Source organism: Natrix helvetica (genome assembly GCF_964273705.1).
Source record: "Natrix helvetica genome assembly, chromosome: 4".
NCBI classification, from domain to species: Eukaryota; Metazoa; Chordata; class Lepidosauria; order Squamata; family Natricidae; genus Natrix; species Natrix helvetica.
In genome coordinates, this window is record NC_138550.1 from 23,832,185 (window position 1) to 23,851,005 (window position 18,821).

The following is an 18,821-nucleotide window of genomic DNA, read 5'->3' on the forward strand; positions in this document are numbered from 1 at the left end:
GGGGATGGAATGTCATATAAAAACTTAACTTTTAATAGAATAATGCTAGAAGTTATTTTGAGAACAGGTGTGATAATTAAGTATTTGAATTGCAACTTACACCATTTGGAGTTTTTGATATTTTTGATATCATTTTGATGTCTGATATTTCATGATGCAAAATATCTTACCATCAGGTTTTTTTTTTAAAAAAAATATTGTAATGTATTTCAAACACTTTGAAAAAAGTGAAAAACTTGAATTAACGGTGGCGCAGAGGTTAGAATGCAGTACTGCAGGCGACTTCTGATTGCCGGCTGCCTGCAATTTGGCAGTTCGAATCTCACCCGGTCAAGGTTGACTCAGCTTTCCATCCTTCCAAGGTGGGTAAAATGAGGACCCAAATTGTTGGGGGCAATATGCTGACTTTGTAAACCGCTTAGAGATGGCTGTATACCGCTATATAAGTCTAAGTGCAATTGCTATCTTATCAACCCTTTCAGGATAAGCAACTATAGAAAAGGAATAAGAAATAAAATAAAATGAAAGCATTAGACAAAATAAAATATGGCTAAATTGAGTTTACACTAGTGCTATTTAGTGTACCTGTTTATACTTTTTGATTATTACAAAATATTTTTCCTTCCAGCATATTCATGCACCATGTCATACATTGCCTTTAGATTTTTCAAACGCTAAGTCTCTTTTGGAATATCATGAATCCCATCTAGATATGACTTTTTCAATATTCCCATTCTTTTTAAATATTTCAGTCTTCCTTGTATTGATGGTTAGCTATAATTCTTTATATGATCTATCAATCAACTTTGGTGAATGACTTTTGTATTTATTACTTATTCAGCACTCATTGATTCTTGGTCCTATTTGCTACTTATTTTACCACACATGGTTTTTAAATGTTCCATTCCTATTGTATTTATCATTTTAGTTTATCCCCAATTGTTATTTCCATAAGATAGAGGGCAAAATAAAAATAATTATAGTTCAAATAAATTAATTTAAACCATAAGACAAATATTCTAAAAAGAAAAATATGCAACATTCCAAATACATTCAAGTCATATGTTTAATGGATTTTGAAATTTTGGGATGTATTTTTTCTTATACAAGCCTTGTAATTAGTGTTGATTAATTTGAGTCTATTTTTTTTAATGGAAAAGCAGAACAAAAGCATAGCTTGTGCCAATGATGTCATCTGCCATAGTGTTTTTATTTGTATGCATAGCATGCTTTGTTTAATCAGTATACATGTCTTCAACTTAAGAATTACACTTAAAAAATCCTTATAATTCATGAGCCTCTTTCATAAAGTAAACAAAAGTAGTTTTTGGTAAATCTATAAACAGGTTATAATGGTAATAATTCTCCCAAGTAGTAACTTTTTCAGCAGTTGATATTTTCCTGCATACCCAGTCTAAACAAGTATACCTGTTTAGCAACATTGCTAAACACTGTTGCTAAAACAAGCGACATAGCTTTTCTCAGCCTGGCAGCCCCCAGATATGTTTTCCAGAACTCTCTGTCCCAACATCTCTAGAAGATACTGGATTGTGAAAAAGCTGCAACAACACACCCAAAAGGACTGATTCACATGTCTTGTGACAGAATATAATAGTTCATTCAGTACAACCTTTAAGGAACATTAGTGCATTTGTATTCAAGGGTCACACCAAATGTTATGTGACTACAGAATGAAGGTAGGAAGTAACAGCATCCAAACTGGACCTGATTTTAGGTTGGGGGACCCTTTCAGCTTTTTTGTTTTAATGGAGGAATGAGTACCTTACATTTCAGCAAGCTTAGAGGCAAAGTCAACTGGACCTTCTGGTTTTTCTTTGAAGGTGTTTCACTTCTCATCCAAGAAGCTGAAGAAGAAGCAATGTCTTCCAAGTTGCCTCTTGAAAAAGCATCTTTAGGACAACTACGACCCGGATAACTGAGAATCTCCATAGACACTTAGGGGCATGGTTTTCAACCCTGAAAAAGCCTTCCTAAGCCCTTCTTAAAGGCAAAAATGTGTGCCAGGCCTAAAAGTTTTAGTTTTACTATGAGCTAAAAATTGCCACATGCAGTATAAATCTGCAAATATAGAGTTCATTTATATTCCCAATTCTGCCATAGGTCAGCATGATGGACCTCTGCCCCGACAACATGCAGGGCTACTGCCTGAGTCCCTGATTTGGGCCTATATTGTGCAGCTTAGCTCGGCATTGCGGACTATTCATACAGCAGGATTGGCCTGTCGAGTAATGGATCCCACAAAGATTCTGGTGACAGGCAAAACAAGGTAAGACATTTTCCTAATATATTACCAGATCTCTACCACCTGCTTTGCTACCAAAAAGCTTGCCTTTTGCATCCATTCTGCTAAGAATCATATAGTCCTTCATATTCATCCTAATTAATAGGACATAGGGCTAAAATAATTTATATCTAATTATAACGGAATTTGATACAGGTAGTGGTTGACTTACGACAGTTCATTTAGTGACTGTTCAAAGTTACAGTGGCACTGAAAAAAGTGACATATGACCACTTTTCACAGCTGTGACCATTGCAGCATCCCCATAGTCATGTGATCAAAATTCAGATGCTTGGCAACTGATTCTCATTTATGGCAGTGTCTGTGTCCAAGGTCATGACAAAAAGAGACCTTTTGACAAGCAAAGTCAATGCAGAACCCCAATTCCGTTAACAACTGTGTTACTAACTTAACAACTGCAGTTATTCACTTAACAACCATGGCAGGAAAATCAAAACTCACTTAACAAATGTGTCACTTAATAACAGAAATTTTGGGCTCAATTGTCGTAAATTGAGGACCTGTATATCTAATTCTAGTAGCTATTGGAATTGTGGGGTTCCAAGCCTATGGATATACAGTTCTGAGTACCATTTATTACCAAATAGTTTCCTATAATTGCAGTCTTAATCTAATAATCTTAAGTATCAAGTGATATAACATTTGAAGGATTTTGGTTTAAAAAATTCAATAATTTTTGAAGCTGCGTCAGTAGTAATACTTATTCTGACATCTTCATAAACATGCAAAGCATAAGGGGTAGAAGTGTAGACATAAACTTACAACGTATCTTTCTAATGTTGATTGTCTAGACTCTAGGGTAATATACAGCATTCTGTGACACAATTTCTTCTTGAATAGCAAGAGAAAGAAAGCGCACAAACACTGTTCTATTGTGTGTTCCTTGCCTACCTGTTCATTTATATATTCTGTCCAGCTCACATGAATCGCAAACCATACATTTTTAGAATGTGATATTATCCTATTAATATGATAATATTAATTTACTAACGGTAGTGGCTTAACTAAACATTTCTATGGAATTATTGAAGAGATTGTAGAGGAGGTGAACAGAGGAGTTTATAAACTTTTTTTTCTATAACGCTTTTATCCTGAAGGTTGAGAGTGAATTGCGTTGGAGTCTTTGATGTATTAACATTTGATAACAGCCAAAATAATCCTTTGGCTCTAATGGCCCAATATCAGGTAAGATCTCAATATTGCATCCCTAATCTTATATTATTTGCTCACTGAATATTTGTTGGCGATTATCTTGGAGTACCTGTCATGTTTTTTTTTATGTATGAAGTTTCTTTATTTCCTGTACGTAGCTGCTGTGATGCTTGCTGCTAATAAACCTTTGGCAATGTTAATTCACGAACTATCTTAATGTATATGTTGGTAATTTAAGATTTTTATTGGTTGTCATTGTAATTTTTGGCACTATTCTCACTATAATCAGACAAAAAGTAGACAGGTCCTACCAATAAGGAATGTATAATTCTGAAGCAGATTCTGCAAACCAGATTGGGACAAGCATGACAAGGAATAAGTTCTGATAGATGGTGTTAAAATTGATAAGGGCATATAATTTTTTAAAAAGAGTTTATATACTGTGAAGCTACTTGGCAATGGCAAAGGTGAAAAATCATGTTGAACCTATTTTTGTGAAAACAAAAGCCTATAGACAAGACTAGGCAAGAAATTATTTCCTATGCTTTCTTCCCATTCCCAGTCTATCCAGAAGCCTCTCATAGGGTGTGGATCTGTTGATATGGAGGGATAACCCAGAAAATCAAGCTGTAACCCTCTCTATTAGTCCAGTGGAAAGTACCGCTGTCACAGGTACTTGAGAGGCCTTTCATGATTGAGAGGGGGCAAGGATGGAACAGGAAAGTCATCTTCATCATACCTGTCTTGGTTTTCATCATCACACTGACCATATCTAGATTGCATGGGAAAATGCTGCTTTTTTTCTTTTCGTAGTAGGATGTCACCATACCTAAAACTAGGAATTGGAAATTACTAGTATGTATACATGCATACATATTAGATATGTAGCAAATCTGCATGTTTTAAGCCTTTATTTTTTTTACTGGCTTTTAAAAATCAGCAAATATATGTATATTTATTCCTGTGTAGTTATTATCTAAATCTTTTCAATCTTAATCAAAAAATACTTTCCAAATCTGAATGACGTCCAAATTTAAATGACGGGAATTTGTCCCAAATCTTCACCTCTGAAAAATGTTCATGTGTTTCCTTGAATTTTTCTTGATAAATTCTGTACTCCCCTGTTTTCAGTTAAAGGAGCAATATATAATGTGGTAAGTTTAAAAAAAAGTTTGTTACAGTGAAATATGTGAACTACCTTGCACTCAACCCAGAAACACTTAGACAGAATACATATGATACTAATTTTTTCTCAGATATAAGAGAAGTGGACCTTTTTTTCCTACTCTTTGATTTTTATAGTGCACATAACATACAGTAGGTAAAAATTAAACTGTCTTTTAGAGTCCATTTTCACTATTCATACTGTTCTCTCTAGCAGTGCACTGTAGTAGTCTCTCAGTTTGGAAGTCAGAGATGTCTTCAGATAGTGAAGGAAAAAAGGAATATATCTTCTAACTATCTTAAGAAAGAGATATTGATTGAAATGTTAAGATCAGAATTGGTGACAAGCCTCAATCCCAAATGTGAAAGCATTGCTGACAGGGCATTGAAATACATCAATGGCCACCTGAACCATCTCCAGAATATTGTACATGTCAGGCCGCAAAGGGAAATTGAGACCCCAAATCTCTTGCCAGTCTTCACAAAATATTTATTAAACTACTGTCAAAAATTGGCTGAGGTTCTTTGATTGCAGGCAGCTTTTCTTTAACCTGCCTTTAAGATTTGTGGCAATATAATCCAGTAACGGAGTCCACTTCTGAAAGTCTTTTTATCACCTAGAATATTTCTGCTGCACACTAATTAAGCTATGTCAGACAGTAAAATGGGAACAAATCTGAGAATGGTTTTTTTTAAAAAAAATAAGGATTTTAATGGATTTAAGTTGAAACTTTTATGGAGAAATCAAGGAGACTTTACATATTACAGGAGGTATTTGGTTAACAATCACGCCTTCAGTGGCCATTCAAACTTTTCTATGGTGCTGAATTAATGGTACTTACATCTGGTTCTTGAAGTATTAGCTGTCACAGTGCCCCTGGGGCCTTGCGATCATGTTTTTTTAAACCTTCCCCACCAAGTTGATGGAGAAGCTGGCAGGAAGTTGGAATCCCAGTCTTGTGAGATCCTCACTTAATGACCTACACAGGGTTTGCTTAATGACAATAACCAGAAGCTGCCAGCACTGTTGTTGCTAAGCAGTATGGCCATGTTAAATGCTTTATGACCACATCATTAGTGACAGAAACTCTGGCCCTAATTACTGTTAAGTGAGGACTACCTATATTTGGGGTTCACTTGGCCATATAAAGGTATTACCTTGATATTGGAATTTGGACTATATGATGCTCAATATCTTAGCTTCTATTTAATTGTTTCAGTTTTCCTGCAGGCCAAAATACCATATGTACAACTTAAGAAATACATTTTTTTAATGTCTGAATTTTCGTTTGTGCCTATTGAATTTAGTATTTAAATTTCTAACTGTCCAGTTAACAGCTAGTCTTCAGAACCAGATCAAGTTATAAATAGCTATGTAACTGTCAGCTAAATAAGACTATTAGAAATTTGAAGGCAATTTATGCTATGTTTCCTGAATTCATCATTATATATAATAAATGCTTGTGGAATTATCTTATCCTTTTATTCTCATATCATATTTTTAATGACAGAAGAGAAAGCTAAAAGTGAAGCTTAATTCTCAAGTTATTGAGTAACTAATACCGTGTTTCCCCGAAAATAAGACAGAGTCTTATTTTCTTTTGACCCCCGAAATAAGCACTTGGCCTTATTTTTGGGCAGGTCTTATTATTTTTGAGGTGCAGGAGGTGGTGAGCTTGGTCACCTCATGGCTGCTGCTGTGTTACAATATTTTCAGGGAGGGCTTATTTTGGGGGGAAGTCTTATTTTAGCGCATGTGCTCAAAAGCCTGATTGGGCTTATTATCTGGGGAGGTCTTATTCTCAGGGAAACGGTATATACTTATTCCTACTATCAGTAATATTCAGTAATACTTTTCTTTTGAAATTGAGGATGCTTATTTAATCAGAATGAAAGATTACATAGCACATAGATCCTTGAAAGTGTTTTGCTTGTCCAGAACAACCCCATTACACTATATTATCTTGCACATTGAATTCGGAAAGAATAGGAGCGACAGATGAATTAGAAAGGCCATAAGAAAAGCATGCATTGTTTCTTGCAGTCTATTTTTCATAGTCTGTTTCAGCCACATGAATAAAGACTGCTGTACAGTATGGACATAAATAGAATCATAGAATCAGAGGAAAAAACAAATATTGAAAGGAAGAAACATAATTGAGGGGAAAAATAAAAGAATGCAACCAAAAGGAAAAATATGTGGAGGTAAGAAACAATGAGTGTGAAGGAAAACTGGACCATATTTTGCATCATTATAGACATAAACATCAAAATAGCTGACAGCATTAATTGAATGGGCGCATGTTGTATTTCTACCCTTCTGCATTTGATATTACTTAAAATTGCACCAAGACCATTTTTTAATGAAGCATCAGGGAATATATGGTCCTGATAAGGAATTGTTCAGTGATTATTATTACTTCATTTTTCATTTAATGAAAATGAATAAGATCACACGAACTGCAAAGGATGTAAGTAGAAGCACTGAATTTCATATAGGATCCTTAGAAAACTAGAGGAAGAATTATTTGAACATTCAAGTGCATTTGGAAAATTTGGGACTCTGGTGATTATTCTTCCGTCTTTTGTAGGAAGTATTTTAGATAGTTCAACACAGTTGCAGGGTGTTTGCAGTCACATATTATGCTAAACCACCATTCATTTTTTTGTTTATCTGTCAATCAAATTTATATGCTGCTCATCTTGTTGTGTGAGGCAATACTGAGTGTTTGGTTAGTTAGTTTGTCAATCATAGTTCCTGTGGCCTGATTTAGACTAATCCGTAAATGATGGTTTGTAAGATAAAATGGCTGAATTTACACATCAGATTAAATCAGAACAAAACCAAATTCTTTTTATCATGATGTGTGAATCCAGCCACTATATTAAGAATAATTCATTATGTTACTTTTGAGAGTTTGTCTTTATTTAAAAGGGTAATATTATTAGGAATACAACATGATTAATTGACTCATGTTAATATTTGATCATCACTATTAATGTACAAACAACATAAAAGTAATAAAGAATCAATGGGTTATCATAATCCTAAATATTCATTCAACATTCTGTGTATCTGTGATGTTTTTGAAGGATGTAGAAAGCCTTTGAAAAAGGTGGTTTGCAGTTAATGAAAGTGCTTTGAATTACAAGTTTCTAACTGATGAACGATACTTGTTAAAGGTTAATGAAGAATATCTGGTAAGAAGCAAAATCTTTCCACAGAGATGGAAATTGGCTTAAGGAAAGAGCAGAATCCATTGTTTAATAAATACCAGTAGTATTTATTAAAATCACCCAGAAGATAAAAATTGATGATATATTACAGTGTTTCTCCGAAAATACGACATGTCCTCATAATACAACCATGCCACATTTTTCTGGTGGGCAAAAATATAAACCCCCCCCTGCATATAAGTCCCCTGGACAACCCCCCCCCACTTCCGGCCAGGCAGAGCGCCGCTCACCAACCTAGCAGTATCCCGAAGGTGCCAAGCTGCAGGAACCTGGGGGGAGGCAAAGGTGATTGTATTGCTTGGCGCCTTCGGGATACTGCTAGGTTGGTGAGCAGCGCTGTGACCAGCTGAAGAGGGGTGTTGCCACACGGCTGCTCTCTTGCGAGCAGGTTCCCAAAGAGCCGGGCACAGCCTCATGGGCGAATGGCTGTGTTGCGCTGTCGCAGCAGCGCAACACAACAGCCATGAAGTGACCATGCTCACAAGCAGCCACCCGGCAAACCCCCTTTGCAGCCAGGCACAGTGCCATTCACTGACCTAGGGGTATCGCCAAGCTGCGTGAGTGCATGTTCGCCGCCACCCGGCTCCTGCGGCTTGGCACCTTCCAAATGCCAGTGAATGGCACTCTGCACGGCTGAAGAGGAGGGTTGCACGAGCGACTGTTCCGCTTTCGCTCACCTGCCTCCCAGCCTCACAATGCATGGCCCAACTCTCATTATGGAGCCAGGGCACCTCTGCCGCCGCCATCCCAGCCTGGCTTTTTCCGCGGCTTTCAACCCGACTCTTTCGGCAGTGGCCGCTTTGGGAGCACGCTCTATGGTTGTACGCTCTGCAGGCAGCTGGCCCACAACTATAGAGCGTACGCCCAGAGAGGCCACTGCCGAAAGAGCCCTGGCTCTGTAATGAGAGCTGGGCCATGCATCCTGAGACTGGGAGGCGGGTGAGCGACAGCGGAACAGCCGCTCATGTAACCCCTCTCTCCAGCCGTGCAGAGTGCCATTCATTGGCATTTGGAATAAACCCCCCATAATAAAGCCCAAGCCATATTTTGTAGGTAAAAAGAAAATAAGACCCTGTCGTATTTTTGGGGAAACACGGTATGAAATTTTGTTCATTTTTATCATTATAAATTATCATTTGTATAGCATATTTATCGTAAAGTGTTAAGAAAGCATGAAGTGCATTTCAGATCTCAGTGAATGAACGTGTGTGTGTTTTTGTTTATGTTTATGTTGTAGCAAGCAGATTTGATCTCTCTCGGGAAGGTTGTGCTGGCTTTGGCTTGCAATTCTTTGGCAGGAATTCAGAGAGAGAATTTGCAGAAAGCAATGGAACTGGTGACAATCAACTATTCCTCTGATTTGAAGAATCTTATTTTGTAAGAAAACTTGATTATAGAGTAATAGTACCTTATTTGTGCAAAATATGTGTGTATAAATTGCTCTATCATAGATATTTTGATATGAAAAGAATTCTTCGTGAAGATAGAGACCCAGAAGAGTGTCTTTGAGGAGTTGTAGAACAAAACTCAATCACCCACCAATACGGAAAAATAAAGTCCAATTTTAATTAACATAAAATGGCAGTACTGCGTTTTTAAAACACGCACAGGAATCCGCTCTATCTTTAACTCCAAATTTTGGCAATCTATAATCATTTACATTTGCTGATGTGCCTGTTTAATGCAGGAGGTTAAATTTAAGTTAAAATTCCAGATTTACCATGAAATTCACTGGGTGACTTTTGGCTTTTGGAAAACCTGCTGTTTATTCACTGAATTTCAATGAAAGTTCACTTGAAATCTTTTATTTGCCCACACCACATATACTGGTTGCATTTGACTCCGTATTTATAATTTGTAGAGTAACAAATACTTTCATTGTCAAGAATTTTCCTTAAAAATCCAGTTTTAATCACTTGTAGGAATTTCTTTTGATAGATATTTGCTGACTGACCAAAACAGGCTTCGAAGTGTAAATGATATAATGCCTATGATTGGTGCAAGATTCTATACTCAGTTGGATGCTGCCCAAATGAGGAACGATGTTATAGAAGAAGATCTTGCAAAGGTAAAATACCTTAACGTACCTTACACTGCAGTCTACAGTCATTTTTTCCCCTAGATTGGCTGTGTGCAAATGGATTTAGCTTGTTTCAAGGCATTTTTAGAATATCATAGGTATGCAGATTTACTTCTACTAGCTATAAAACCAACACACAAAATATACAATATTTTTCAAGGGGATCATTGGGTTTCCAGCCTATGTTCGTATAAGCAACCGTGCTGGATTAGGTCAGTGGCCTTTCTGCTAACAGCATCCTGTTTGTACGGTGGCCACATAGATGGATAGGAAACTATGAACAGGATATCAGGGTGCTATTATTTTATGTTTGGAAATAATATATTCAGAAGTTTGTAGTCTCAGCTAATAGGAATAATATAGAGCCATTGTTACAAAAAAATAATTGGATTTTTGGGGGGTTTTTTGTTTTAGCAAATTGCTTTATCCTTGATGAATTTGTATCATACAAAAACCATCTACACAATATGGCCATAATTGCCCCTTGGTCTGACAGTTCAGTAGTTTTAGTAAAATCTGTGAAAAAGTACTCCCCTTTGTATAACTAATTTTGTCAGATGTTCTTTTCCCGGCTATTCACTTCATATATACTGCTAACTGGTTCAGTCGTTTCTCTCTTTTCTTTTCTGGTCTAAAGACTCACTAAGGGTTATAACTTTTTCTTAGGGATGGAGTTATAACTTTAGTACTCGTATTCTGCATATTACTCAAGTCAGCTTACTCAATAAATTGTTTTAGAGTTCTTAGGGTTCTTGTATCCGTTTTTTTTTAAAAAAAATCTAATGAGCCCTAATCCTATTCCTCATTAGGATCACATCCTTCCTTCACTGGAATTGTGGCCATGGCACTTTCAAGTTCTGTGATAGTGAGGGAACTATAATCTTTACAATAGGATGTAGGTGTCATGGTTCTGAAAGTCTTGCCTATATATTATCTTGACTTACTTGACATTAAGTGAATATTTTTTGTAGGATTCAGGAAATTACTGCATCAAGTGCCTCACCATATCCTATCTTCTATAGGTATGTGTGATTTCAGTTATAATCGGTGCTGCCATTTTATCATTGTAGCTAGTATTAGCATTGGAGGGCTTACAAATGATGAACTAAATGATTTAACAGCACAGGGAAGGAAGGACTTAGCTCTCTTGGTAAATTTGAATAGATACGTAACATTTTTTTCTGGACATTTTGTCATTGGGCTGAAATATTTATAGATTGGGTTTTCTTTTAATTTGTAGTATTCTTGATATCTGTTGTTGTTGCTGCTGTTGTTTTGTCTCAGGCCAAGCTGTGTCTAATATCTTGTTTTACAGGAAGTTCAGAATGGAAGATTATTTCGTCTTCTTGCAAAATTGGGAACAATCAATGAAAGACCAGAGTAAGGAATTCAGAATTTTTAATTATTACATGGTTTTAAAAATGGCACCACTGGAGGGCTCAAATAATTATGTATGGCAAGGCTGTCAAACTCGTGGCCCATAGGCTGGATGCGTCACGTGCTGGCCACACCCTCGCCTGGTTTAGCGAAGGAGAAAGTCACTATATGTCACGTGACGATGCTGTGACGACACAAGTTTGACACCCCTGATATAGGGTGAACTTTTAAAGTATATCAGGCTCTGAAAGGATTAAGTAGGTTATTTTCATCAATATCCCCACCAAAATTTTACGATATGTGATTTTTATATACATATGTACTCATACACATACCTACACAGGTATATGGTCTGGAGGGACAATCTTATATTGATTTGAGGTTTTTGTCTGAAAGCTACAAATAATTAGTGCAAGGCAATACGTCATAGAATTTAACAGTTTCCTGCATTTTCATGAAACTTGTAACTGTTTTAAACTCCAAACTGTTAGTTTCTTTTTGGGAAGGTATTTCAGTTTTTTCTTCCAACAGCAGCAAACAGCCTCCAAGTGCATACAGTGGTACAGTGCCAATTCTGGAGATTGGGAACAAAAATTGATATTTATAGAGATTGCATTCCCCCGGACACTGTAAGTCTGACTGTAGCAATGAATGATGCCAAAACGTGAAATTGTGTAATGGAATATTTCATGTTGAATGCTGGAAATTACAGAATTATTATATAAGAGCCTATATGATACATCCTTCAAAATATCTAGATTATTTCATTGAGAGAAAAATATATAGAGCATGACTATTTTAAAATTAATTTAAAATCAGCCCATTTTAGGAATCTGATGATATTGAGGAAGTCAATAAATCCTGTAATAATCCATTTACAAATTATACCATAGACGTAATGAGCTTTGGCTCTCTCGAATTCTGACGACTTCTTTTTCTTAAAACTAAATATAACATATATAAACAAAATATATGTAAACTGAGCTATGTGTCCTTTTAATGAGAAATATAATCACCCTTTTTTATGATAGGTTCCAGAAGGATCCGACATGGTCGGAAACTGGAGACAGGTATCTCCTGAAGCTTTTTAGGGATCATCTTTTCCATCAGGTGACAGAAGCGGGTACTCCTTGGATTGATCTCAGTCACATTATCTCTTGTCTTAACAAGGTAAGCTAGAGCTTCAGTGTTTTTTCATTCATTGCAAATCCATTAATTGTCTTTTTCGCTCGCTTTTTTCTCTCCCTTTGGAACACAAGCAAATTTCTCTCAAAATGCACGTTTGTCATTGCCTTCGGCAGTCACCTGACTCAATGGTGGCACTTTAAATTGTCGTTTGAACGCTTCATCCATTGGATGCCGCATGTGACAGGCCTGCTTCAGAAAAACCACGAAAGAATAGTTTAGCAGTAAGGAAGTTCAGGCAGATAAGCCTCCATATCACACACTCTCCTTTATTCATGTAACATGACTGCAAGCAACAATTTTAATTTTTTTAAAAAACTATGGTTTTATTTCCTTTTACATACTTAGAATTAATTTAAACTGATAATTAAAACAAGCACAGATGAAACTCTGATTTCACACAACAGTAAATTCATTTTTTTAATAATGTAGTACAAAAACAACAGGGAGAACAAAAGATAAATGATTGTTATACTGTGAGGAATAAAGACCACCTATTTATATATTATGCTGATTAAAATAACTTAAGTGTGACAAAAGAAGGAAAAAGGCTAATGGGGAAAAGAAGAAAAGAGACACATATCAGTATAAAACTAATTCCATTTAAACCTATCACTAAATCTACACATACTGTACATATGGAAATATATTGCTCCATCTTCTGATTTATAAAGCAGAAAGAATTTTAAATAATAGACTATATCCAAAACCCCATCCTTTAAAATCAGATGAATAAACATTTATTTTCATTTATCTTTGCTGGGTTGTTAAAACTTTCAGCATTTTGGAAACATAATTCAATATCATATTCAATACCATATCATATAAGTTGAATATTTATAATATTATGTAATGACAAAATGATAATTTGAAATAAAATTGAAGTTATAGTTGAACAAGATGTGAATGTATGGGTTAAAGAGTGTTCACATTTCATACAATACCAACTAGCAAAAATTCAACATCCAATCACTTTAAAACATTTTGAGGCGTCCAGTAAACATTGAATAAATTTTTATGATGAATTATTTTAATTTTTAAATTAAAAGACTAATTTAAGCTTTACTTCTTATATGTTATGCTTTTTAACATCTGAATCATTGTTTCTTCAAAACTGAATATTTCAGTTCAATGATTTAGATATATACAGTGGATATAAAAAGTCCAGGCACCCCTGTTTAAATGCTAGACTTTTGAGATATAAAAAAACCAATCCAAGATAAATCAGGAGATGCCCTCACAATCTGATAGATATGGAGTGCTTTTGCTAGGCAAAAAGTGGGCAAAGATTCCTAAGGCCATCCTGATAGGCTCCTATCCCCAAAAAGACTGAATGCTGTCATAAAATCAAAAGTTACTTTTGTCTTCGCTGGGATAATAAATGAAAGAGAGAAAAAAAGTTATTTTGTCTGCCAATACTGTTGCTGATTATTAAGCTCTATTAACAAGTAGTCCTGACATTGTCTCCAATTTGATTTCAGTTAGATGCTGGTGTGCCAGAAAAAATAAGCCTCATTTCCAGAGATGAGAAGAGTGTCCTTGTGGTGGCTTATAGCGACCTAAAACGCTGCTTTGAAAATACTTTTCAGGAACTGATTGCAGCCACAAACGGCCAGTTGTAGTGTTTGCCGAAAAGCATGCAGGACATTGCTGAGGAACAGAACCAAGCGCAAATTGCACTACAACGGATTGTCATCATCTCATTTCATATTTTGGGAAACAAAAACACCATGAGATGGTGCACTGGTCAGGTACACTGTTACTTGAAGGGAAGAATGTTTTTGCTTACCCTGGAGCTCTGGCTGCCATTGGAGGCTTTATCTGTGAAGAGTTTATTTTAAAGGAGCACATCAAGAGCATGATGCTCCTGCTTTTATTTTTTCCACTTGTATATGCACTAATTTTAATTTTTAAAGACTTTTCTGATCCCTGATGTTTTGCCACATTGGATCTTACTAAGGGAATCTCTTTGCAAAGACATTTCTGGGATTTTTTTTTTTTTTTTGCCACTGAATATACTGCAATCTATTGGTTTTGATATTATTTGCACTCCAAATACTATAAAGGACCAGGTAAATAATTTCATAGAAATTGTGTTCTGTAAATTACAGTGTAGCTTGTAAACCTCTGTAAAACTGTATGACATGCCATCCACTGTTTGATTAATTAATCAAACGAGAAGATGAGTATTTAAAGACAAAAAAAAAATCAAGTAAAATATCTCAGAAACATCATATACAAAATCCCTTTTATTTGGCTGAAGCTTTGTGAAAGCGAAACAGCACCATTTTGAGTTGTGTACTGTACTTTCTGGGGTAAACCCAATTTGTTCTAAACACAACCAGCGCCTTTTAAATAAAATACCTGTTTCTATATTTTCCTGCTAATCAGATACATTTACATTTATGCAATTTTTAATAGACTTTTTAAAAAAAAATAATCGTTGCAGTCCTGAGAGTTCAGGAATGTATTCCTTTAAGTTACCTATAGTACCCTTCTTTTGTATAAAGTTCTGTTCTTTGAACCACAGCTTTATTATGGTACTTTACACTGGATACAGATACAGAGACACTGTTCAGAAGATTAAGTACACACAGCAGTTGTCTGGCATCGAAAGCTTTTGAAGTGCTATAGTCTGATTCTGGAGGAATGACGGTCTGCTGTGCCTTTGCAGTCACTGCTTAGCCCAAAGTAATATTACCTTTGATAATACGCAACACATTCAGTCTTCAAGTCTGGATTTTCCCCTTTAATTAACTTTCCAATACTGGACCCACTGTTGTCTGCAAGCTTGGGTATTCAAGGGAATTTATAGTAGAACATCTACACTTTGATACGGATGACTGCCAAATATATAGGACTATTTTTTTGTTTCCTTTCTCAAAGCGGTAGTGAAGACTGTATATCAGCCTCCTTAACCCAGCACTGAATATTTAATAGCACTGGGTGCTTACCATGAAGAAAATGTGGAAACTTTCTCCAAAAGGTGTCAGATTCAAAGCACTTCCAACTGACGATACTGGCATCCATTTTATTCTTGATATTTGTAATTTCAGATAAATTTTTAATAATTCTCTCCAGTTTTATAAGCTTTAATGATGACACTCTTACTTTAGATTTATCCACAAGAAAACAGTGCTCTTCATAATGAAGACTTTGGAAAAGAAAGGCCCACCTTAACACCTTTACTTAAACACAATGGAGCCTGAAATTAATGGTATCAATCAGTGAGCTGAAGTAAATAAAAGCCAATTATTTTAATCTGGCAAAAAATTAAACCATAATGTTTATTATTTAGAAGATAACAGTTGCCATAACATTATTTTTTAATACCATAAGGAACAGGGACTTTAAGATACGAATATGGGGAACCAGTCTTTTATCATTAGCTCATGTATTTGATGAAGAGCAGCTGTCTTTTTATATGTTTTTGAAAATCATATTGTAATTCTTTTGTACAAAAAGAAGTAGTAATTGTATTCTAGGAGAAATATTGAATGCTTTATTTATAAGCGGGCTGAGGCTTCTTTTTCCCACTATTGTGTTTTGTTTTGGTCTTTTTTTTTTATGAAAGGGGATCATCTCTTCAGTTGCAGCAATTGGAAAGTTTTTGACAGATTATTTTGTGGACCAATAATTCAGGAAATGCAAAGGCAGGGGTAAAGCAGGGCTTCAGGCTCCTCCTCCTCGCTGCGTAAGTAAGCAAGGCCCACCTCATAAAGACAAGTTGCATTTTGCAAATCTTTGTCAGCACACGGTATCCATTCCTTGGCCCCAGTAATCTCAGGACTTGTTTTAAAGTAAATTTTACAAAATGAAAGGTCAGAGAGCCAATAAATTTCCATATGTAACTGTTACCTAGAAATAATTGCTGTTGGGTGATGCATAGAACAACATGGAATTTTGTTTTGTTTTGTTTTTATGTGGTCCATGTTTTTGAATTTTCTACTTGGTGTTTTTTGGGGGGAGAAATCTACCACTCCAGTATATTCTCCAGTGAGAAGGCTGTCCAGCATGTTCCATTCAGAGGAAGAGTCACTTATGTCATCTCTAAAGCTGAATAAGAATTTTTGAAAAGCAATGCCTACTTTTTCCACACAGGGAAGCAATTCTGACCTTCCTGTTTTTATAGTATAAAGCACAGAATGGACAACCTTTGAAATCATGTAATACTAATTTAAATTTAAATGGTTCTGTTTTAGCTTGCTTGTTTGGACTTTTGTTTTCTGCTACACTGTAAATATTTGGGGGGAGGGGTTATATAATGTGATTTCATTTTGTTTTTCATTTTGCCCTTGTCCCAGTAAAATTCTAGATGTGAGTATCTTCCCCTAAAAAGCACCGGTATGTTACATTCTGATGTCATGATCCCACTATGTGTTACCTTTTAATCCTGTTTTTCATTCTTTTCACATGTACAGCAGTATTTTTAATAAAGAATTCCAGAAATAATATGGCTTCTTTGAGCAAGCAAAGATATGGGTGTTGTGTTCTACTTCTTATGTTAATGGTTATTTCCTTTCAATATTACATGCACTACCCTGGAGATTGACTACACATCGCACTCTTTGAAAAGGCACATTGCCTATTTGAAGTACAGAAGTTCATTTGAAAATAAAAACATGAAATGTTTGCCCACGTTCAAGTAGTAGAATATACTGCTTATATCAACTGAGTGCAAACTTCGGAGTAATCAAAGGTGCCTGAAAAATTATTTTCATTTCCTATTGTTCAAATTCTCTTGTCACAAATGTTGATAGTAATTCAAAACATTATAATTGAGTTTTATGAAATTTTCTATTAGTTGAAGTGTTATTTGCAAAAATAAAGATGGTGAAGGCGTCTGTACCTGCACAGTCCCTGTAATTTTTATGTAAAGTATAAAAATTCTGAAACTTTGTGCTATGGTAATTGTTGTGGCCCAGCAGGAGCCGTTGCCACCAGACTCCGAGAGTGAGGGTCCCTATGAGTTGGCTCAGGAGGATGTGGAGGACCCTGGACAGGGTTCCGACTCTGAGCAGGGATCGGAGAGTCTGGTCAGCCACCAGGAGGCGCCTGAGGCATGGAGCAGCAGTGAGAGCCAGAGGAGGGGGGCTCCTGATGTCATGCCTTGGAGCAGTGGGGAGGAGTCATGAGACAGTGAGTCAGAGATTAACAGGGAGTTCCTGGACGCTTGTTAACGCCGCGCCCATAGACGCAAGGAGCGTGGGCGTAATTATCGGTGGTAAGGGCTCTCAGCTGTTGATCAGGAGACTCCTCTTCAGGCTATAAAAGGGTTGACTGTGGATACGCCCTTTGCAGCAGTCAACAAAGGAGTCCTGCAAGAAGTCTTGGTCTTGAAACATAGCAAGCTGGATAGCTGCTTTTGTGTCTTGTCATTGTGAGCTTTGTCGTGGTGGTTTACTGCCACGGAACTTTCTGTCTGTTTGTAAAATAAACCCTGTTCATTTGTATTGTTCCGGAGCATGTTCTGTGTGGGCGAAGGAGGAAGGGGGGGGGGTCAGAACAGGTAATTATACAAAAATGTCAATATTGTTTCATTATATGAATTTATCTAGATTTTTGATTCTTTAATGCAGACCTTGCCTTAGAAATTTTTTTCTAACTGATTAAAATAAAAGCTACTGGTGCCCTTTATGTGACATAAAAAGGCAGGAAAAATTAATAAGCTATTTTTAAAAATATATACGCTCATCTATCACATAAAGACCCAGAATGCATGTGTAACTTCCCAATTTTAATCCACTAAGTATGGGGAAAGATTAAAGCATGTATTAAAGTGAAATTAGGAAAGTTTGGCCATTCTCATTGTAGACTTGGAGTAGAATTTGCAGTTTCCTGTCTAGAGTCTGACTTGGAGACTGAATTCTAGTTCTTCATTATGTACAGAAGCCTTAATTCTGAGCGAGGCAGCCCTAACTGCTTCCAAGGTGGTTGTGAAGAAAATAATGTGCACTTCTTGAGTCGTACAAAAATATAATTGGGATATAAATTAAATAACAGAACAGTGGATGGTCAAATATTCTGAAGTAGATTCCTCAGGGACATAAGATAAGATGTAGAACAGGGTTTTTCAAACTCTCTTTTCAAACTGTCCAGAACTCTATGGTTCTGCTAAACTTAAGTTAAGGAGAGACTAAGAGCAAATTATTGTTGTTATTAACCAGATGCAGCCAGTTTTATATCACTAGAGTTGCAAGTTTTTTTAAAAAAAAAACCTCATAGGTTCTTAAAAAATTAGCCTTAAAAATTGAAAATTTTGACGAGTCAATTCCTGCCTAATGTGAATGTAATAATGTAGCA

The 18,821-nt window shown here is 36.0% G+C and overlaps 1 protein-coding gene across 5 annotated transcripts in view; it reads left to right on the forward strand.

Annotated features, from left to right (window-relative positions):
- PAN3 (poly(A) specific ribonuclease subunit PAN3) overlaps positions 1-16,995 on the forward strand; it is a 72,246-nt gene extending 55,251 nt beyond the window's left edge. For 3 of the 5 annotated variants that reach the window (XM_081951410.1, XM_081951411.1, XM_081951412.1), the window contains 7 exons: positions 2,122-2,287; positions 3,421-3,508; positions 9,114-9,253; positions 9,815-9,944; positions 11,272-11,336; positions 12,365-12,503; positions 14,000-16,995. In XM_081951410.1, coding sequence (XP_081807536.1) covers positions 2,122-2,287; positions 3,421-3,508; positions 9,114-9,253; positions 9,815-9,944; positions 11,272-11,336; positions 12,365-12,503; positions 14,000-14,140 — 869 coding nt within the window. In that variant the 3' untranslated portion in view covers positions 14,141-16,995. Of the gene's footprint in view, positions 1-2,121; positions 2,288-3,420; positions 3,509-9,113; positions 9,254-9,814; positions 9,945-10,927; positions 10,979-11,271; positions 12,504-13,999 lie in introns of those variants that run through there. The other 2 variants (XR_014175245.1, XM_081951413.1) reach the window with 2 other exon arrangements.
- The last annotated feature ends 1,826 nt before the right edge of the window (positions 16,996-18,821 follow it).